General features: G+C 38.1%; 1 protein-coding gene across 2 annotated transcripts in view; it reads left to right on the top strand.

Moving 5' to 3' along the window:
• GIGYF2 (GRB10 interacting GYF protein 2) overlaps positions 1-23,353 on the top strand; it is a 97,712-nt gene that overhangs the window by 1,735 nt on the left and 72,624 nt on the right. For both annotated transcript variants that reach the window (XM_081143029.1, XM_081143030.1), the window contains exons 2-6: positions 1,815-1,871; positions 4,028-4,093; positions 12,524-12,604; positions 19,014-19,143; positions 20,078-20,173. In XM_081143029.1, coding sequence (XP_080999155.1) covers positions 12,564-12,604; positions 19,014-19,143; positions 20,078-20,173 — 267 coding nt within the window. In that variant the 5' untranslated portion in view covers positions 1,815-1,871; positions 4,028-4,093; positions 12,524-12,563. The remainder of the gene's footprint in view (positions 1-1,814; positions 1,872-4,027; positions 4,094-12,523; positions 12,605-19,013; positions 19,144-20,077; positions 20,174-23,353) is intronic.

The raw sequence follows: 23,353 nt of genomic DNA, 5'->3' as shown, positions 1-23,353 counted from the left end.
CCAAGGAGCTCATTTCTAGACAGATAAATAAATACTTAGGTAAAATATATAGTGCTGTGGTAAGTGATGTGGAAAAAACAGGCAGGGAAATAGGATAATGGGGAGTTGGGGGAGGGATTAATTTTAAGTAGAGTGCCCTGGGAAGGCCTCATGGAAAAGCTAATATTTGAGGAAAGGCCTGACACAGGTAAAGGAGCTACTCCTGTAGCTATGTGGAGGAGGAATGCTCCAGGCTAGGGAAGGCAGGGCAGAGACCCTGAGGCAGAAACTGAAGTGGGAGCAGATCCTGGGTGGCTGGGAAAAGTGGAGGCTAGTCTAGCCTGGGAGGTTCAAGGGAGAGGTAGGCTAGTAGGAAATGTGTACCTAATTCATTGGTATGAAGGTGAGAGGAGTTATTCAGCATCTTGGACTCTTTTTCGATATCTCTGCGACTCTTGGAAAGGGAAATCAGATTCTGGAAATTTGGGCCCCTGAAGACCCAACCCCCTCTCCCCACATGACCCCCTCCCCCACTACCCTACCCAATTTGGAAAAATTCAGGATGCTCATAGAACATACTACAGGAAGTTGTCATGAAATGTCTTTCTCAAAAGTAAGTTTTTAAAGAAGGTTGATGATAAACTGCGTAAAGATTTTTCAGAAGGAATTGCTTTCTAAGGAGGGGATCTTTGGGATACTTCACAATATTTGGAAATGTAGGGAAATGAATTTCCTTTGCAGTTTAGATACAGGTAGATCATTGAGAGATGTGACCTAAAAGGTGAAATCAATGTATTAACTCATGTTGTCCTTAATGTGGTTAGTAAAGAATTCTTAATCATTTCTTCTGTTTAGTTTTAAATTACTCAGGGACTCTCCCACTAATTTGTATATCTTTTATAGCATTTTACATGTGTAGAACTTTTTATGCTGAGTTTTTTATCTCTCCACTTTTACCTTTCAGAGTAGCTCTCCAATTAATTTGATAATCAGGCTTTTTCGTTGGAAAAAATTTTTTTCTGATCTCCATATTCTTATTTCAGAACTTTCATAAATGTCCTCTTTCATTTTAATTCACCTTAGGAATTTAATATTTTGGTTTTGAAATGCTTTTGCTTGTGAGTTGCATATATGAAGAATAATTTGTCATAGGCTTGCCCGAAAATCATGAGAAGATAAGAATTACAACTTCATGGTGTGAGTGCAGCTCCTTGGCTCAAAGGAGACAGTGATGATAGTGACACGGGTAGTGTTTTCTTTTTTTTTTTAGTAGGGTAGTGTTTTAAATGAATCACCATTCTCTCTTTTTTTTTAAAGTACATATTATTGATTTCAGAGAGAAGGAGGGAGGGAGAGAGAGAGACAGAAACATCAGTGATGAGAGAGTTATTGATCGGCTGCCTCCTGCACATCCCCTGCTGGGGATCGAGCCCGAAACCAGGGCATGTGCCCAGACTGAGAATCAAACCTCTATATCCTGGATCATAGGTCGATGCTCAACTGCTGAGCCACGACCAGCTGGGCACCCTTCTCTTTTTTGTTCCTTTGTTGAATTTTGAAGTGACGTTTCCAAATTATAATGTCTTTGATGTCATACCAGCTCATTTGTTCTCATGACTCTGCATTTTAGTACTCCATATGTCTGTTCTCTTTTTGTTGACCTTCACACTGGAAGTGATTACTGTCAAGACCCTTTTTGGGTGAAAAGATTATCACCCTTCCCTCCTAAAGGACCTTTGATTTGTGCCATTTTCAAAGACTGACTTCATTTGCAGTTTTCCATTAGCCCCAGCTGAGTAAATTTTCAATACTTTCTGTTTTATTGTTTCTTATAGAGTGGGACCAGTCTCATGAGATTGAATCTACTGCAGCCTGTGTTGGTGTTAATCCAGGTATTTTAGAAGCAGGTTAAGTGTCTATTTTTCTTCAACAGTTTGAACTGCCTTAACATTATTTGGTCATTGTAAAACTTTGAACCCAAGCCCCGCCCCCCAGGATTTTTATGGTGATAAAGTCCTAGAATTTACATTCATGTTTAATGCCCTGAAGAAGTATATATCTTTAAGGATTTTTTTTCCATCCTCACTGAAGGATATGTTTTTACTGATTTTTAGGGAGAGAGAGAAATTCTGTGTCAGAGAGAAACATGGATCGGTTTCTTCTGCACGCATCCTTCGGGAGATCAAACCCAAAACCTGGACATATGCTCTAACTGGGAATCGAACTCAAAACCTTTTGGTGTATGATATGGCATGGAACCAATTGAGCCACCTGGCCAGGGCAAGAAATATATAACTTTAAAAGTATAAGTAGATTTTTAATCCATAGGCAAGTTCACTTATATTTAGACTCCTAATATTTTTTTGTTCAGATTAGCATCTTTTCTCCTATTTTTTTATGTTCTTAGATGACTGAGAAATATACTAGATTAATTATACAGGAATACAAAATGATACCTTTATTGAATTGCCCGTAATTTTGTGTGAGGTTGAGGGAGAAAAGGGGAGAGGTTTGAAAAACAAGAGGACATTCCCTTATGGTCAAAATAAATTTTATAAAAATATTTTCAACGTAGTACATGCTTCTCTGCTTGAAGTAATTAAGTAAGGACCACAATTTTTTGTTTTCTTGTTATTTACAGAGTTTCGCTGAACGTGAACTTAATTTATAAAAGAAGGTTTCCTAGAGCTTGTTCTCTTGAGTTAGGCTGAGAGGAAAGTTTGTTTTATTATCTAGTTCTCCCCTCTTTTCCTTCTGCCTGCTTTTATAAAAAGTAGAGTGCATTGGCCAAAGTTGGATGACCTTTTGGACATAACACAGCTACTTTTTCTTGCAAAATTAAAGGCGGAAGTGGCTTTCTTAAATTGTTTTCTTGCTGTTAGTAAAGTTGTTAACTTTAATTTTTAATTATTGTTTTTTGACTCTTTAGGAGCAGCATTCAAAGCATCATTTGATTTTAACTAAGAAACTACTTGAAGCTGTTGTGGTTCAGTCCACTCCTTGTCACTTGAAATATCACCATCTGGTGGATTTTTAAGATACTGTCTCAACAGAGCAGTAAAAGAAGGTTGTGATTTTGCAACCAAAAGCACACCTAGAGCTTTGGTCCTTAGACATTTGGCATTGGCCATACTTCTTGGGGCTCACTGATTATTTACATAGCGTACATACTGTATTGCTGGGTTGCTGGCTGTTATTTTTCTATCAGATATGTTTGAAAAGTTAATACCATATCCCAGCATTGTGTTCTTTTTTAAATCCTCACCTGAGGATATGTTTTTTGATTTTTAGGGAGGGAGGGATAAAGGGAGGAAGGGAGAGAGAGAGGGAGAGAGGGAGGAAGGAGTAAAAGAGAAAGAATGAACAAAGATACATTGATTGGTTGCCTCCCTTATGCTCCCTGATCCAGGATTGAACTGCAACCTAGGTATGTGCCCTGACCAGGAATCAAACCTGAAACCTTTTGGTGTGTAGGACCATGCTCTGACTGAGTGAGCCATCCAGCCAGGGCACAATGTGGTTTTGAATGAAAATCCCAAATAGTTACTTTCCTGAAACCTTATAGTGGCGTTCATTTGTTAGCTTCATCAGAATCAGAACTTTTGTTAAAACTATGTATTTTTTTTCCTGGCTAGTGTTGCTCAGTGGCTAGAGTGTCGACCATTGCACCAAAGGGTCTCATGTTAGATTCCAGGTCAGGGCCATACCCAGGTTTTGGTTTGGATTCCTGGTGGGTGGGTGTGGATGGGGGGAGGGGTACCCGATCGATGTTTCTTTCTTTCTCCCTTTCCCTTCCTCTCTCTAAAGTCCATGAAAAGCACATATCCTTGGATGAGGGCTAAAAGCACATAGTTTTCAGCTCCACTCTGGAGCCGGTGAGAGACTCTAGGTGCTGGGACGGAGAATCTCACTTATAAGCATACCAGGGATCCTAATATTTTAACCAGGTTTGGAATTCATTCCCTGTAAAACGTTCATGATAAAAAAGTTATGTTTTTAAAGTTTCTTAAGAGATTGCAGGGTCATTTAATACTTTTATTATTTACAGTGTTAAAAGGGCCTGAACAAAGTCTGCTCAAACCACCTGCTGTGAACCAGCGGAACTATTGAACAGGTGAGTGTTGAAGGTACTACAAAGCTGAGGTGGGTTTATGCAAACAGATGGTTTTTGCTTTTAAAGGTTTTGTTTATTTTTGTCCTTTTATTTCTTCTGAAGTTATAGACAGTGAATAAACAACTTCTCCAGTACTGCTCAGATCTCTTATGAACCGTTAAGAATAATCATACCCTTTCTGCATTGGTCCTGTTATAAATTTGTGTCTTAAACGGTCATAATGACTTTTTGATGTCATGAAACAGAAAGAGGAATGCTTTGGGGACAGGGGTAAGGAGGTATCTTAACCCAAGAGCAGTTGGCTTCATGAAGAACACGATCTAGAAACTGGGAAGCATTCAGGAACCAAGGTTGTCCAGCCAGCACTTTTCTCCCCTTGGCTAGTCAGTGTCCTCGCTTGTGTCTTTCTGCCCTGCTCCAGCTGTCTTTCCACAGTCTGGCCTTTTATGCTAACAGACACATAGAAGAGAATGGCCACTTCACTTCTTGAGCCACGTATGAGTTTAGGCTCTAGTGCCACCAGCCAACTGGTTACAATTGTGCCTACCTTTCAGGTTCCTTGGAGGGAAAGTTTGATTGGTTTAACTTGGTCCAGTTCCTCATTGTTGGTCCATTTAGTATAGCTATGGGATTGGGGTCAAAAGTGCAAACTAATTAGTTGAATGATTCCACTCCTAAGAGTGGGGGCAGGTCTTAGAGATGGTGGTGTTGGCTATTCTAATCAGAGGCCCACAAAAGTTTAGCTAGACGTTTTTCCTTTCTAGAAAAATTTTCTTTCTATAGCTCAGCAGTTTCAGTTTATGTGTCCTGAACAGTTAAAATACAGGGTGTCCCCAAAAATGTATATACTCTTTGAGTACCATTATTAATTCCAGTGGGTTAAATCTGAAAAGAAAGAAACATGAATTGAGCTATCAGCTGTTCAAGTGTATACATTTTTTGGGGACACCCTATACATGCATATCTTTTGGTGAATGAGGGGCAGTAGATCTCACCAAGCATCTTTGTTGGAACTTCCTAGTGCAGTTTTTTAAAAAGATTTTTAAATTGCTTATTTTATTTTATCTTAATTAATTCATTTGCTAATCCTCACCCAGGATATTTTTTCCATTGATTTTTTTAGAGAGAGTAGAAGGGAGTGGGAGAGAGAGAGAAAGAAACATCAGTGTGAGAGAGACACACTGATTGGTTGCTCCCTGCATGCTCCCTAGGGGGAGCAAGCCTGCAACAGAGGTATCGAACTTGCGACCCTTCAGTGGAAAGGCTGTCACTCTTACCACTAAGCCAAAGCAGAAAGGGCTTAAATTGGTTTTTAGAGAGAAAAACATTGATGTGATTGGCTGCCTCCTACATGCCCCCTACTGGGTATCGATCCCTCAACCCCAGCATGTGCCTGGAATCGAACTGGCAATCTTTTGCTGCACTGGACAGTGCCTAACCATCTATGCCACACTGGCCAGGGCTCCAGTGCAGAGTTAGAACATAAGTTCTTGATTGGAGTGAGGAAGGGGTAGGGGGTGGAGGTTCATGTGGGATAAAGGTTGTGTTTTTTTTTAATTGATTTTTAGAGAGAGGAAGGGGGGAGAGATAGAGAAAGAGAGAGAGAGAGAAACATTGATCATCTGCCTCCTGCACACCTCCTATTGGGGATAGAGCCTGAAACCCGGACATGTGCCCTGACCTGAAATCAAACCTTTCTGTGCATGGGATGGCACCCAACCAACTGAGCCTTACCAGCCAGGGTGGGATAAAGGTTTAACAAAAGAAATAAGCAAATGAGAGGCTTAGTGGAAATTCAGTGGTTACTTTAATAACCACTTCAGTGGTTATTTTTCATTGACTGCTTTTTATAAATTTTTATTTCTGGATACCTTTTACATTATTCAGCAGCACTTGAGTATTAGGAAGCAGTAGAGAATTTGATTCACTTCTATAAGTGAATCATACTCTAGTCACATTATTTAGGTGGTAGAAGGGACTTTTTACTGTTGGTAAAGGATCATTGACACAGTATAAACTTTTGTATTAACATGTAGTCTATAATTATTAGGTAGTATAGAAGCAAAATTGCTTAAGTAATTTTTTATTACTTAAGTCTTATGTTAGTGTATTATTAGTATATTCAGATTTTTAAAAAATTGATTTTAGGGAGAGGAAGAGAGAGAGAAGGAACATCGATCGGTTGCATCCTACAGGCACCCCAATCGGGGATTGAACCTGAGACTTGGGTATGTGCCTGGATTGGGAATTGAACCCATCACCTTTTGGTGTATGGGACAATGCTCCAACCAACTGAGCCACAGCTGGCCAGGGCGTTATATTGAGATTTTTGATGCAAAGCCTAGGGATTACTGATAAAAGTGATCTATTGGAGTGATGTAGTGAATGACAGGTCACAGATGTGACTTCGTATGATACTTTTTTTTCTGCCAAGGTTTCTTTAGTAAATCAATTGCAGCTGAATTCATTTTCAACATAGAAGAGTCCTTTCTCATATTGTATGTTTTCTTAAATCTGGATGTCGAGGTGAGGCTTTTTCAGGATTTTGTGAAGTTTAAAAAGGTTTCCACATAATCTGTGTAAAGGTGTCACAGACTCTGGGGATCTCTCTCTGGAAAACAATGGCTTGAGGCAAGACTATCAAATGACATGGTAATGTTTATGACATTGTAATTTTCCCTAGAATAGTTCACAGTTGCTAATTTTGTTTTTGTCCTTTCACCGAAAGGGGAGAAAAGAGGAACATTTACATATTGTTCAGAAACAGTGGGGAGAATGATAGTAACAGCAATAGCTTTTCTTCCTACAGTGATATTGTGGTCAGTATGTTCTTTGGGAACAAAGCTCCTTTTATTCAGGTTGTCCTGGGCTTGATGGAAGTCTTGGGAGCTATGGTTTTTTCAGTGTTGGTTCCATGGTTATAGAGACTGTCAAGGAATTGGCAGAGGTCCTGTCTTGGTACTTTCTAAATGGTAAATCATGGCTCAGGCCTTGAAGACATAGCCACATCCAGGGGCTCTCATGATTAGTCTCTTGGGAGTTTAAGTGGTGCTGCCCAAACAAACCATGGCCAGTTGAATAACGATGTGAAGCCATCCTGCAAGATTAGTGGGACAGAGAGACTTAATTCATGTTCTGGAATTAAAAAAAAAAAAAAAATCTTTATTGATTTCAGAGAGAGGAAAGGAGAGGGAGAGAGAGAGAGAGAAACATCAATGATGAGAGTGTCATTGATCAAGCCCGCAACCTGGGCATGTGCCCTGACCGGGAATTGAACCCTGATCGCCTGGATCCTAGGTTGACCCTCAACGGCAGAGCCACGCCCCGCCGGGCATGTTCTGGAATCTGATACTCTCCTTTAATCTTTTATATTACTCCACCATAGTTAATGGAGTTTCTAATAGTATGTTATGAGAATACATACTCTTCCCCAACCAAGGGGCTTGCTTAATCAAGTGATGCAAAGGGGTAGAAGTTGGAGGAGATTGAAATAGGGTGGGAGATTGGGAAGGAGAAAAGGGACTGCCACAAAATGAATTCTTCTGGAAATTGCAAGGAACTGGGGGAGAAAAGGTAACCAAGTAGGCCTGAGCACTATATCAGTATGTAGTGAGAAGCTTGTGGCCTTTTAAGCAGAGAAATGTGGGTTTAATTTTGTCACTTATTACCTGTCACTTTAGGTAAATAACCACTTGGAGCCTCACGGTGTTTGTGGGAATTAAAAATCTAAAATGCCTAGTACAATGCCTGACACATAGTAAATAGGCGCTCAGTGAATGGTAGCTTGTATGATTGTTATTACTACGTAAGTAGGTAATTTTGATTGTAAAATTTCATATTTATAATTTGAATAGAGACATCAGTGGGTTTGTTTGTCTTTTGTCTTTTTGTTTTGTTTTCAATCCAACAAATATTTGAATACCTCCTTTGTGCCAGGTGCTGGACTTGCCACAGTAGTGAGCTAAACATGAAAGTGTCTATTTTCATGGGGCTTACAACCTAGTGGCAGAGGCAATTACAAAATCCTAGAAGTAAATTTCAAAATGTGAAGTGTCTCTCTGTCCTTGGAAAAGATACATTTTTAAAACCCTAGATACTTTTTGAATAAGTGTCATATTTTGGATCATGGTGTTCTTGTTGGTATTTTATGACATGCTTGATATGCTTTCATGTGTTCTTGATAAGCTCCTTGATATGCTTTCCAGGGTATGAATGTATGTTCTGAGTTAATAGATGTATTTCTTTTGTCACTTTTTCCTCTTCGTCTGAGATAGACTTTCTTACTTTTTTTATCTTAGGACTCCTTTACCCTCTTAAAATTTAGAGAACCCCAAAGAGCTTTTGGTGTTTTAGTTATGTCTATCTATACTTATATTGATAAATTTAAATGACTTCTTAATTTATTTTAAAATAATCTCATTGCATGTTGACATAAATATATTTTTGAGGAAAAATGCCCATTTTCTAAAACATTTCTAAGAAGTTTGGTGAGAAGGAGTGGTATTGTTTTACCTTTTTGCAAATTTTACGTCTTGCTTTATAGAAAGCACCTGGATTCTCTTATCTTTTTCTGCGTTCAATCTGTTTTTGTTTATTTGGTTAAAGTATATGAAGGGAATTCATTGTCACAAAGATATGTATGTAGTTGGAAAAGGGAGGAGTATTTTAAGAGCTTTTTCAGATAATTGCAGACATTTTTTGATACACTAAAATTCAACAAGTAGTAGTTTTTAAAGGTTAGTTGCAGTGTGAAATCTGAATTATATCAATTCACGTTTTGTACTCTGCTACGTTAAAATCCATAGGTCTCACACATTTAATAGATATTTCATATTATACATTATAAAAAATCACATTCATTAATATCAACACCCATCAAAAAAAGCCTTCGAGTATTGGGAAAGTCTTGGTACTGGAAAACCCATCAAGTTCATGGTGGTGAATAGGTTTCCCAAAAGTTTAATTTTTGCTTGAAAGCTCAAATTTTATAATTGGCAACAAGTACTGTCAATTGTTTTCCTTGAAGTGACAGTCTCTCTTCATTCATCTTAAAAAAAAAGTTTGCTAAATACGCAGGTAATCATATCTGGGTAATCATATTTGTGTGTCAGCTCTTCTTTCAAGTCAAAATGATGTTCCATGAAAAAAAAAAAGCAACTAGTTCAGTTTGCAACTCAAAACAATCTCATAAGTGCCTTTCTTTGAGACTGTGGTGTGCTGCAGAAGTGCTTTATGTATATTTCCCATTTCATCACATAGAACATTAAAAAGATGTGTACGTAGGGGTCAAGATGAATAAAACCAATAGTTTTTACTGCTTTGTCAAGGGAATTCTTAAGTAAAACTGGCTTTTTCTCTCTCCTGTGAGTTTATAACAGTGGTTGGTAGTAAAGAATACAATGACTACTAGTATATTTTGGTGCTATTAATTTGAATGATTCTAGGGAACCAGCAGCTTTACTCATCACGGCTTTTGCATGATCAGTGCCGTGCAGACACAGTGAAAAATGCAAATAATACCTTAGTATTGTTCCAAAATTTGTTTGGACCTTACTTTGAAAATTGTTGCTCTGGGGACTGGAGCAGTTTTCAATGTTACATTTACATATGCTACATTGATTTTTTTAAAAAAAGCATTAAAAAATAATTGTTTGAAATAGAAACTGGAATAATAAACATATCATTCAGGGTTTTTAGATTCAGTGAGGGTTTAGTGCTGGGTAGATAAAGCTTTGTTCATAAGTTGTGATTAGTTATAAAAGAGTCTTCTCCACCAGCACCATTCGACAGAGCTTTCTGCTGTGATAGGAATGATGGGTAAATCTGCACTGTCAAGTACCAGAGCCACTAGCCACATGTGACCAGTAGCACTTGAAATGTGGTCAGTGTGACCGAGGAACTGCATTTTTAAAAATGTGTAAAACCTTTACGTATTACAACTCAAATTCCCTTATTTTTGTAGTAGGATTTATTTACTTATTTAACCCTCAGCCGAGGCTATGTCCATTGATTTTGAGAGAGAGAGGAGGGGAAAGAGAAAGAGAGGGAGAGGGAGGGAAGAACATAAACACGGATGTGAGAGCTAAACATCAATCTGCTTCCTGCGCATGTCCTGACCAGGGATCAAACCTGCAACCCAGGCATGTGCCCTGACCAGGAATCGAACCCACAACCCTTTTGTGTACGGGAAGATGCTCCAACCAACCACCAAGCCACCCAGCCAGGACAGTAGGTTTTATATTTCTTTATTTTATTTTTTTAATTTCAGAGAGAGGAAGGTAGAGGGAGAGAGAGAGAGAGAAACATCAATGATGAGAAAGAGTCATTGATTGTCTGCCTCTTGCATGTCCCCTACTGGGGATTGAGCCCACAACCCTGGGCATGTGCCCTGACCAGGAATTGAACCGTGACCTTCTGGTTCATAGGTCGATGCTCAACCATTGAGCCATGTCTGGCAGAGTAGTAGGCTTTATTTTTAAAAACTTTTAGATTTACTTTTAGAGAAATTGAGAGTTCCCATATGTATTACAACCAGTTTCCCCTATTAACATCTTATATTATTAAGGTACACTTATTACGATTAATGAACCATTATTGATACATTGTTATTAACTGAAGTCCCTAGTTTATTTGGATTTCCTTAGTTTTGTCTAGTGTGTTTTTCTGTCCAGGATCCCATCCAGGATACCACATTACATTTAGTCGGATATCCATAGGTTTCTCTTGGCTGTGACAATTTTCTCAGACTCCCCTGTTTTTAAAAATCTTGACAATTCTGAGGAATACAAGTTAAGTGTTTTGTAGAATGCCTCTCTGTTTGAATTTGTCTGATTGTTTTTCATAATAAGACTGGGGTTACAGGCTTTTGGGAGGAAGGCCACAGAGGTAAATTGCCATTTTCATCACATATCAAGAGCACATACTGTAAATGTGATTTATCATTGTTAACGTTGATCCTGTACTTGTTTGACTTCGTAAAAATTCAGGCCTGTTTTCTAACGGTCATAAGTCTCCTAGGGGTTTGAGTTAACAACATTTAGCTTGGTGGATTTAAATGGTGGTGAAGCCTATGCTCATTTTAATACCTCACTGCATCCTTGGAAAGGGCAATTGAGGGAAAAAAGCCCAGTTTCCATTCTGACTAATTTATAATCCAGAGGCATCATGTAAGACAATCCCTCTCGTACATATAAATACATTATAACTGGGCTCATTTAAATTGATTTAGAAGGCATAATCTCGGGTGTGGAATTGGGAATTAGTGATTACAGTACTTCAAGTATTTAAATTAGATTTCTTCAACAGCTGTAACTCTTCTGCTTCCTCAATTCATGGAGAAGGAGCGGAGCATCGTTCTGAGTAGTGTAGGTCTCAGTTGATAATTAAATTGTTGGGATGATTATTCTTAGGTTCTTCAGAATTCTAGAGCAATCTTTGTGTCTTCTTATGAAAAGCATGTTGTAAATGGTAGTTAAGGTCCCAGATAAAGGCATTCAAAAACCTTCGGAGCAGGTTTTTAATGTTGCTGCAGTATGGTAGTTTGGTACTACCTGAAGGTCTGTAGGTGGGTGATAAAGAGGACAACTGGGATTTCCTTTCTTTTGTGGTGAAAATATTTAAGATCTACTCTCAGCAGTTTTCAGGTATATAATACAGTATTCTTAGCTATAATCACCATGCTGTACATTAGATCCCCAGAATTTGTTAATCTTGTAACTGGAAGTTTATACCCTTTGACCAATATCTCCCCATTTCCCCTACCCCCAGCCCGTGGTAACCACTACTCTAAACACTGAGATTGGCTTTTTAGATTCCACATATAAGTAATTTCATGCAGTATTTGTCTTTGGCTGTCTGACTTATTTTAAGCTCTCACATCTTGAAATTGCTTTTGAAAGGCTACTCATGTAATTCATTAGCTTATTACTTTAACTTGATGGTCCCAGATAATTTTACTAGAATGTAAATTGCTAAGCAGAAATTGTGGCGGAAGCTGTCAGATAAGGGGAGGGGGGGTTCTTATTTTAAGAATCTTTGATATATCTCATGGGATGGGAGAGCCATTGTAAGGGAGTAATATAAATTAAAATGGAAATCTATTACCCTTCATTCACTCCCCATTGCTCAAAGGCGAAAGAAGAAAATCCTTAATTTGGTTCCCAGTGCCCTGCATGGTCTGTTCCCACCTATCTCACTAGCTTTATCTTATACCATGCCCCCTTTCTTTAGATAAACATAAAAAGATGGTGAATTGGAATATATTCATTTCACTTTGCCTGCTATATTGTTATAAACAGGGATTTAAAAATCTCATTCTGGTGACTCTGGTTGAGAGGAGCATAAGCGAAACACTCCCTTGCTATACTTTCTGGGCTGGAATTTTGCATTTAATCTTGACTAACTATATGGAGATACTTTTCTCTTTAACAGGTTTCTCCACATATAAAAGTCTTGTAAACATACTGAAAGAATGGCAGCGGAAACACAGACACTGAACTTTGGGCCTGAATGGTGAGTTTTCAAAATCTCATCTATTTGGTATTGGATGACTAGTACAGTAGTAAGGTATTTTTACAGGCGTTGGATGCTTTATAAATGTGCATGTTTTTGAGACTTCGCTTTTTGTGCGTAGTTGAAAACAATGTAGTCTAGGAATAAGTTATATTTGGTTAATAACTGTATTGAATACTTTATTTTAATAAGTTTCTTGGTCTGGTTATGTAACGATAGTGGAATTAAAACTTCTCACAGTCCCAGCACCCTATCAAATTATTTGGGTTTTGTTTGAGCCCTTGTCTAGGTGTATATGCAACTTTATGTAGTTGAAACATTTATATGTGTATGTTTTCTGCTATAATGGTGTTTGTGAGTGCCCTTCACAGACTCATTTGAAAAGTAGTTTTTATTGAATTATTATTTGAATTTTATTTTATTGATGGGCTAGACAGGTGGTTCAGAATTATATTGGCTGTTGACAGAAACCCATCAAGGATTGGGTTAGCACTTAACATAATAATAACTCACCTTTGAGTCTCTTACAGATGTATTTGGACCCTGAATATGGAGTTCTTATGGAATTTGAGCTCCATCACAGTGTAGTGTGACTTTTACCCCCTCCTCCTCTCCCCAAGGTTGATGATGGGAGAGCGCTCCTCAGGGAGAGTGAATAATGTAGCTGCTTCTTAGACCTTGAACCAGAGGCAGCGTATGAAGTAGCTAAACGGGATGAGTGTCTTAACCTCTCATGGTTCAGGTAGTCGCGGCTTGATAGATGATGCAGATGCCCTGTCTGAGGATCTTATTAACTTATCTTTTTATATGCATTTCTTTTTATATGTAATTTGTAAATTTTCTTGGCTCTTATAGCTTAGCACTTGGAGACTGAGGAGAAATCACTATTTGAAGTTATAAGAACTGATACATCGTCTGTACTTTGAAAGTTTATTTTGGAAATGTTGATACAAGTAGTGCTGTACCTGTTTTACTTTAATTTTCTTATTACCAAATCAATACGGGTTTCCCCCACCATCCGAAAGTGGAGTGTTCCTGTGAAAACTTTCATAGGTTGAAGTGGTGTAAAGTGAAGAAGCAGTTACCTTAGGAACACATCTTGCTAATAGATGCACAAAATAAATGGAGATAAAGCACAGATGCTCACAGACACAGTTCAAAGCCATGGTGGCTGATGCTGAGATGCTGAGTACTGTTCCTGGGGAAGTAGCTTGGGGGCCGCTCTCACTGCTCAGTATTAACTGCTCATTGCAAAACAAATGCTGAACGCTGTTTCACTTTTTGCCTTTTTTCATAAAAGTGGAAATCCACTTCACATTTCTTTTGGTTAGTGAAAACAAGTACTAATATAGGCCTTTCGTAAAGTGAAGTGGTGCAAAGTGGACTTTGGAAAAGCGGGGGATATCTGTAGTTAGTGATGACTTTGTGGTGTGTCTCTTTATATAAGTGTCTCTCTTACTCAGAAGGGAACTAATCCCATTAAGAAAAGTACTGTTTTTCTCAGTTTTGTTCAATTCATTGTTTAGTTTAGTGTGCTGAACATAGGCACTTAATGTTGGATGAAGCATTTAAGTCTTATGGGGTGTGGGGAAGGGGGGAAAGAGATTGCTAGGCCTTCGTGGAACTGTGGAGACAGTGAGAGATGCTCTGGAGGGTGGAATGCATGAATAGTCCTTTTCAAAAAGAGTAAAAGGTATCTATGTCATCTGAAGGGGTAGTAAATTAGGTGCTACCCAAGGGTGTATTCTAGAAAAGATGATTAAGATTTGATTAGAAAACATTTTATCAAGTGCCTCCTGTGTTCTGTTTCTTGGGTTAGGTGCTGAGGCCACAAGGATGGAAGGACATGGTTCCTGGTTTTATTTAGTGGGGAAGCTGACATGAAATAATTTCACTATGATGCCAGTGCTGTAAAGGAAGTTTAATGCAAGTACAGGGTATTCGGCTGCTTATTTGATACCTCTAGGCATCTCATCCTTAATAATTTCCCGAAACTCAGCTCATGGATTTTGCCATTTTAAATTTCTTCGTTTATTTTATCTTAATACCACAGTGTGCCCATTTTGCTCAAAACAGAAGTTTTGGAGTTATCCTGGGTGGTTTCTTTTACTTGTGCATCCCTACATCTAGTCCATCACAATGTTGTGTCAATTCCATCTCCAAAATACCTCTTGAGTCTGTTCATTTCTCTCACCCTCATGTAAGCCACCACTATCTGACATGAACTATTGCAGCAGTGGCCTCCTGATGTTTCCTGGCTTCCCTTCTTAATTTTCTTCTAATTCTCCTGTAGCAGCCAGAGAGTCTTAAAATGTGAATTGGATCAAGTTTTCTCCAAAATTCTTCAATAGCTATATGTCTGTTTGTATGACTTTTTAGCTTTTTCTTCCACTAGCCAATTAGTTCTGTGTTGACTGGGCAGGTACTTGTGTCAAGCCAAGGCCCTGAGGATCTAGAGCTCTCTTCTTTCCCTCTACTGCTTTCTTTCCAAGCACCGCCCCCCACACTCCTTCCCTTTCTGTCTCTCTTCTCTTTTCCTTTGCACTTTACTCTCTCTTCTCCCAGACGACTCCCCTGGCACCCAGGTGAAAAGGGTTATAAAAAATATTCCTGAAGACAGAAAGCACATGGGAGCAAGAAACTGCAGGTTTAAGAGAGGAACTCCCAAACTTTTGCCTTCACTATAATGTGAAGTGTGGGAGACATGAGCTTGGAGGTGGCCCTGCTATGTTAAAAAGCTTTGGGTTTTATTTGTTAAGCAGGGAGCGTTTTATTCAGATTTGCATTTGAAATAACTTGTGATAGTGTAGAGGGTGGAGGTGGACTATGACTGGTTAGACCCTGTAGGATACTGTTGCAGCAGTCTAGGTAAGGAATAAGCGTGAACAGCAACAGGTTAGTTCGGTTAGTTCATCAGGGAGTGGCTTGAGGGATGTAGGGTTTAAAATTGGTGGGACATATAATGGGGTTTAGAAGGTGAGGAGTAAAGGGTGATCTCCAGACTCAATCCAGGGGCCGACTAGATGGTCATTTCTTTACTGCCTTTGGGATACAGCTGATGAGGGGTTGGGATGAATAAGCTGAGAGGGTTTGGGGCATGTAGGACCCGAGAGGTGTTAGTGGTTGTGTTTATGAAAGCCTTACTCTAGGGGAATGGCCAGAGCTGGGAGTGGGAATCATGAGCTTATACTGAATTGCTTTTTGACTCTCACACTTTCATACATCTACACTGACATTCTAAATTACTTTTGTAAGCTGAAGTTTAGATTTTGGACAAAGTGAAGGGGTTTAGAAGGCCCGCTGCTGCTACCGTCAGTACTGTCGTAGGACTGGGCCTCTTGTGTTTCACAGATCTCAGGATGGTCAGTAAGATCATCAAGGTGATGAGGGTAGAAAACTTTCCCTTCTATTTGTGTTGAGGCTGTTGATGAACTTGGCTGGAGCAGCGGAGTGGTAGGGGGAAGCCAGGTTGCACTGGGTTTTGAAGTGACTGGGAAAGTGAGTTACTCAGAGATGTTTCTGAAATGAAGAGGAAAGGTGAGCAGTGGTGCATAGCTAGAGGGGATGCTGCATTAGAAGAGCTTTAGACAAACCACTGTTGGATATATTTAGAGTGAGGGGAAAGCAAATAGGGAGGGATTGAATTTCTAGAAGAGAGGGTTTTAGATCCTAGAGGAGTGAAAGATCACTGGTGGGTTTTTAGGGACGGATAGTACACAAATATGTTTTAGCTTTTCCAGATATCTGTAGGTGAAGAAGGGCTTGGAATAGGATTTGTTGATTTATCGAGTAGAGCACAACCATCATTCTGGTTCAGGTTACCATGTTCTCTAATTTTGAATTACTTTCAGCTTGCCTTGGCCTGTTCTCTTCACAGTAGCTGGAGGAATCTCTTGAGAATGCCCTGGGGTGATCTGACTCTTAATAGATCTGGTGCCTATAAGAAGTGTTCAGTCCTGGACACTAGAAAGCCCTTGGGGGTGGAGTTGGGGGTGGAGCACTGGAAGGGAACCTGGGAGTGGTAAGAGGATTTGAAGCCTTGTGAGGAGCAGGGGAAGAAATGAGGGATGTTGGACCATGAGAAGAAAATCTCTGATGAGATGTAGTGACTATTTGCCAATACTGTAATGATTTTCACTGGAAAGAACACTTAAATGTGCCCTCTAGTGGTAGAAGCTATTGGGGAGTATATTGGCTCAGTATAAGAAAGATGTTTTCTAATTTATGTATATTTTAAAATTAATGTTTAGCAGGATAATAAACCTTGGGTATTTTAAATGAAATTTGGAGGCCCCAGGAAGATCTTGGTCTTCTTAGTCATAAAAATCTAGGTTTGAATCATCTTTGTTCTACTGCTTATGACTGTGGGCAAGTTGTTTAATCAACTCCTTGGCTTCTTTTTTCTCATGTGTTATATTGGGGTTATTGCGAAGCTTAAATGAAATTAAATGAGGTAATGTATGTGTAAAATTTCCAGTCTCAGTTCTCAGTGGATATTAATTTCACTTTTTCAGGAACAAACCCAACTTTACATGAATTTCAAGGAGAAAGTAGTTTCCTGGAAGATTCTTTAGCAGTGGTTGGATCGCTCCTAGTGGACATGTTGTTTTCTTACATGGTTGTTTAACCTGTCTCATAGGAATTTGATAGGATGACTTCCAGGTCTAAGGATAATTGGAAAACAGAACAAAACAAAAGACCAGCAATGAGCACTCCTGGAACCCAGGTTGTGGTCTTAATATATAGTAAAGAGACTCTGGCTCCCTGGAGAAATGGTTGATTCTAGGTCTAAGGCAAGAAATAATACAGGCAGAGCCTGGAACATTTTGACATACCGGATAGAAAAGAAGCTGTTAAAGACTATGAGGACTGTGTCAGAGGGAGTCCAACCTGAAGAGTCTTCCACTGGTCAAAGATGAGACAATTTAGTATTGTTAAGGATAATTACAGTGAGTTGAAATACATTAATAAAAAAGAATTTATCATTGGAGGATGCTGGTGGTCCAAGTAATTTTGAAAACAAATAGAATCAAGGCCTTTCCCATCCGTTGTTATATGAGCTATACTAGTGGGTAACAATACCAAATAGTATAAGAAGGAAATTTCTCTAAATAAAGAAGGAATGATAGAATAAAGTCACTTTGCAACCTCTGTGAACGTAGGGATCTGAGCATTGGTCATCAGGAACTGCTAGCCTCACATACCTGACCAGGCAGTATGTGCCTCCTGATGGAAGTAGACTTGGCAAATCTGGTCAGATCTCGATATCCATTCGCCTATTTACATGAAATGCAGAGAACAAAGAAATGTGTTAAACTATGCCACAGGGATAAAATCAGCAAAGTCCAGACTTAAAAAAATCCATATCTTTTAGAGATAATATTCTGAAATATTTATAGATGAAATGATAACTTTCCTTCAAAGCTTTCCTCAAAGTCTTGAAAGCCAGAGATTTCATCTGAAATAATATCATAGGAAGGTTAGATGGGGTGGTAGAAGGAGCAGGATTGGCTGCGTTGTTGGTTTGGGGGCTGGGTGGTTGCTACATGAGAGTTCCTTACATTCTTGGTATTTTTATATGTTTAAAATTGTCCGTAATCAAATGTTTAAAAAAAAAAGCAGAAGAGATAGAAATGTTGGGGGGGGGGAGTCTCACTTTACTAATACATACTCCTTTTGGGGGGATATTATTTTCTACATGTAAACACATTTTTCCAGGGCTGAAGCATCCTTTATACCATCCATCCTTTGCAGGTAGAACCTTGTCCCGAATTTTGTATCTGTCAATTCATTTCATGTCTATGCTTTTGCTACCTTTTGTATGTAAACCTATTGGCAAGTTTGTATGAATTATATAACAGTATCTTTATAATCTTCTATATTTTCCTTTTTCTTTTATGTAGCATACTTTGTTACATATTTTATTAAATATTAGCACATCATTCTTTGAAGTGGTTGTTCTAATTTATAATCCCACAAATACTACATGAGAATTGTTTTACATTCTTACCAACAACTGGTATTATTGATTTATTCATTTTTATTAATCTGATGGGTATAATATAATGAGATACCACTTTTGTTTTAATCATATGTTACTTTTATAATTTGGAGAAAAGTGTCCCCTCATACTTCCTGAGCTTCTAAGGGATGTGCCACACAATACCTTTTAGGTTAAGGAATTGCCACATGGTTGTCTAGTTATTTCTTAGTAAAGTACTCTCTTAGGTGCTATGACTGCAGGTTTTATTAAAGCTAAAATCTTGGATACCTTGAGGTAATGGGATTTCTTCCTGTTCCTTTAAAGAACTAAAATGAAAAACTTTATAGTATATGATATAAAAATAAAAAGTTTATAGTGTCAGAATGTTTGACGTTTCATTATTACATTGTATGACTCCTTTTCTAGGCTCCGAGCTCTGTCCAGTGGTGGGAGTATTACATCCCCTCCTCTTTCTCCAGCTCTGCCGAAGTATAAATTAGCAGACTATCGTTATGGCAGAGAAGAAATGTTAGCACTTTTCCTTAAGGACAACAAGGTAAGAAAACAGGAAAGAGTTAAGAATTACTCTGAGTTGTTGGGGTATGTACAGTGATGTGTTGATACAGGAAAGACCCATGGTTTTCCGCTCTACCTTACCTTTTTTTCTGCTTTGAAACCTGCAATAGTTAAGAGGCTCTTCTAAGTGTAATGCACTCTTTTTTTTTTTTTTTTTTTTTTTAAGAGAAGGCCTAAGATTTCATTATAGGAATAGACAGCTTCATGAAAGCAGGAAGACTAGTCAGCACTTAATGCTTTGTCTAACTTGTTTCCTCATAACTTCCCTTTCATGTCTCTTTCTCCACTAGTTTGATGGCTGAGAAAGGAACACTTTTTCCCTCCTTTTTATTGTCCCTCTTACCCTTCTCTCCAGTTAGAAGCTGGGGAGAAGAGGAATTATTTCTCTTGTTCTTTCCCTTTTGAGCTAAATAGAAAATTTTAGTGGAGGGAAAATCTTAAATGTGATGCCACATTTATATCATTTATAAATGATAAAATCCCAAATAGTATAAAGTATGCTTTTATTATTTGACTAGTGAAAAATAATATTTTCTATTTTAAAATATACTTTGTTTTAAATTTTATTAATGGATTGAATCTCAGATTTTCATAATGGTTGCTAAGGACAGATACAGTTGCTTACCACCTTGTTGTGCCTTGAGTTCAGTGTGGAGATTTTTACTCTCCCACTGCGCACTCTGGAATACCAAAGTTAGTGCTGTATCAAATCTGAGAGTGGTGGTTTGCTGGGAGGACTGGGCAGGTAATTGGGGGAGAATGTGTAAGTTCCACCAAAGTTAATTGTGGCTGATAAGCTTTTTATCTATATTTATAATTATTACCAACAGATAAATAGAAGAGTTTTTTCTTGTTTTATCTTCTTGACTTGGAGGGATAGCATTAATCTCATGGTCATGTGTTTGGTCAAACAGATACCTTCAGACCTTCTGGATAAAGAATTTCTGCCTATCCTCCAGGAGGAGCCCCTGCCGCCCTTGGCTCTTGTACCCTTTACAGAAGAAGAACAGGTGTGTACCTGGCTTTGAGCCTCAGGTCAAACTCTTGTTCCTTCCCAGTGAGGCACGAAAATAGGAAGTTACTGTGTAGGCCCTGCGGAGTATACTTCGTCCCCACAGGTCTGCTTCCTTCTTACTGTTTTCTTGGCATGTGGGTGCCTGTCTTAGTTGACTAGACTCTGCTTAGATCTGAAGCTGGTGAGTATTATGTAGAGATAAGGAAATGTTTGTAGAGCCTTAAGGACCTTTGGAACCATCCTTTAGAACTTATTCGAGTAGAGAGAAAGTTATTTTTTGGGGGAGAGCCTGCTTTTCAGAAAAATACTAGTTTTTCACAAGTAATTGGCAGCCTGAATTTTCACCAGTGCATTCTACCATTAAAGGAAAATGTGGACTTTCAGCTTAAAATGTGCTTAAAAAATACTCTTTTTATCACCAACTTTTTAAATGGTATTTTGAGAAAATTTGACTTTCGGATGTAGTAACAGATTTTGTGTTGTCCTATTATAGTATACTGTGTCCAAAGATAGATAAAAGAGTTTCTGATTTCAAGGAACTGTGGTGATTGTAGTGAAGTGGAGAAGTAAGAGCTTTGTTAGAACACTGGAATGCCTCTTTAATGAAGAATCATTACTTAAAAAACAAAAACAAAGCAGCTTTATTGAGACATAATTCACATGCTATAAAATTTACCCTTTAAAGCAGGGGTGGGGGACCTTTCCTCTGCCAAGGGCCATTTGGATATTTATAACACCACTCCTGGGCTATACAAAATTACCAACTTAAAAATGAGCTGTGAAAAAAGCTCCTAGAGTTCTTAAATTTTGAGTCCCGCCTGCGGTTGCCTTGGCAGGGCCAGACCAAATGCTTTTGCGCTGTACCCAGATGTTCCCCACCCCTGCTTTAAAGTATACAGCTCAGTGGTTTTGGTGTATTCACAGAGTTGTATAACCATCACCACTCTGATTCTGGAACATTTTTATAATTACTTCTGTGACAACCCTGAATATTTCCTCTATATGCTTGCCATATTTTGCATGAGGAAGTCACTCTAATAAGAAAGGAAAGCTTATTAAAAGAACTGTATTCCAACTATGTTAAGTTCTAAGAAAGGTGTGGTATTGATCTTTGGTTATTTTTAGCACTGTACTTTCATGAGCAATTTTTTGTTTTGTTTATGGTTTCTTCTAAATCGGGCTAGTTCCGTGTGTATTTATGAAACCCCATATTATCACCTAGGGTTATCAGCAGATATTTTCATTGACTAAATATTATTTATTGCTGTAAAGATTACACAGGAAAGAAAGGATCCTGTCTTGAGTAGTTGCTGAAAAGTTCCCTTTAAAATAAATTGACATTTGGCTATACAGGGTGGGGCAAAAGTAGGTTTACAGTTGTGAGTATGTAAAACACAGAGTTTATTCTTCTATTATTTATTATTAATTATTACAAACAACTGTAAACCTACTTTTGCTACACCAGGTAGTTTGGTTTTTATTTTTCTTAAAAATATTTTTATTATGAAGTATTTCTAATAGACAAGTATAGAGCATAGTATTATAAACACCAGTGTATTATAATTCATATATATCAGATCTTAAAATTATGACCTATTTGTGTCTTTTGTTTTAAGAAATAAGATTTCTCATGTAGTTGATATGCCTGGGGTATACCCCTTCCTTCCTTCACAGAGATTACTATGAATTGAGTTACTTTTCTCATTCATGCTTTAATATTTTCATTACATATTTGTATACCCATATGCCATAAAAGTTTCATTTTATATGGTTATCTTGTTTTTTTCTTTTAATAATGATTTTTAGATTTATCTGTGTTGATACACATAGGTAGTTTATCTCTGCTGTGTAGTATTCCATATTTGAGAAAATCCAGTTTTTAAAATCTCTTCTGGTTGAATATTTAGGTCGCTTTGAATTTTTGCTATTATAATTATGTTGCTATAATATTATAATGTGTTGTTAAAATGTGATCTCTGGATTTTGGGTTTTTTTTTTTTTTTTTTTTTTTGGCATTTTTTAAAGCTTTACTGGGTATTGCTTTCTATAGTGATTTAAGCCAACTTGCACTCACACCAGCAGTGTAGGAGAGATTTTATTTTTATGCAACCCTCCGGTTGTTGGTTTTTAAATTTTGGCCAAAATGATGGCTATGATAGTTGTTTTTAATTTGTATTTCACTAGTTACTAGTGAGGTTGAACATCTTTTCATATGCTTATGGGCCATTGTGGTGTTTGATTTGTCTGTGTCCTTTGCCTGTAGAACATTAGATTGATTTTATGATTTCTTTATGTATTCATTAAAACCAGTAAAATACCTATTTTTATTATAAAAGGTACTCATATTCATTGTAGAAAATACAGAAATGTGTAAGAAGAAAAGTCATCTGTAAACGTACCATAAAGAGATAATTACTTGTTAACGTTTAATATGTTTTATTGGCGTCTATTTTCTTTGTATATCTTTAGTTGTCAAAGTATACCAGAGCAGTCAGGATCCAGCAGCATACCCAAAGGATTGTACCCCATGACCAAATTGATTTATCCCCCGAGTGCAAGGGTGGTGCAACATAAGAAAATCAGTGGAATTGCAAGGGACCTGAAATAGTCAAAAACAGTTTTGAAAAAGAACAACAAAGTGGGAGGACTCATACTTTCTGATTTCAGAACTTACTCCAAAGTTGCAGTAATCAGAACTGGCGTAAGGATAGACATACAGGTCAGTGCAATAGAATCGAAAATCAGAAAGAAAACCCTATTGCTCCATACTGCTAAATTGCTTTTAAGAAGCTTTGTATAAGGATAGTGCTTTTGTTTCACTGCTGCCAAACTGTAACTTTTACCATTGCTTTTTGCCATGTCCAGTTTTTTTTTTAACCCTTGCCCAAGGATGTGTTTTTATTGATTTTTAGAGAGAGAGGAAGGGGGGGAGGGTAGAGAGACACAGACAAAGAGAAAGAAACATCCATGTGAGAGACATTGATTGGTTGACTCCTGTATGCGCCCCGACTGGGGATCCGGCAACCTAGGTATGTGCCCTGCCCTAGAATGTAACCCGCAACCTTTCAGTGCATGGGGCATTGCTCCAACTGAGTCACCCAGCCAGGGCCCATGTCCAGTATTTTTGTTTTTCCAAATTTATTTATTTTTTGAATAGGTAATAAATCACACGGCT

This window comes from Miniopterus schreibersii, assembly GCF_964146895.1.
Source record: "Miniopterus schreibersii genome assembly, chromosome: 7".
NCBI lineage: Eukaryota > Metazoa > Chordata > Mammalia > Chiroptera > Miniopteridae > Miniopterus > Miniopterus schreibersii.
This window is presented reverse-complemented; position numbering and strand designations above follow the sequence as displayed.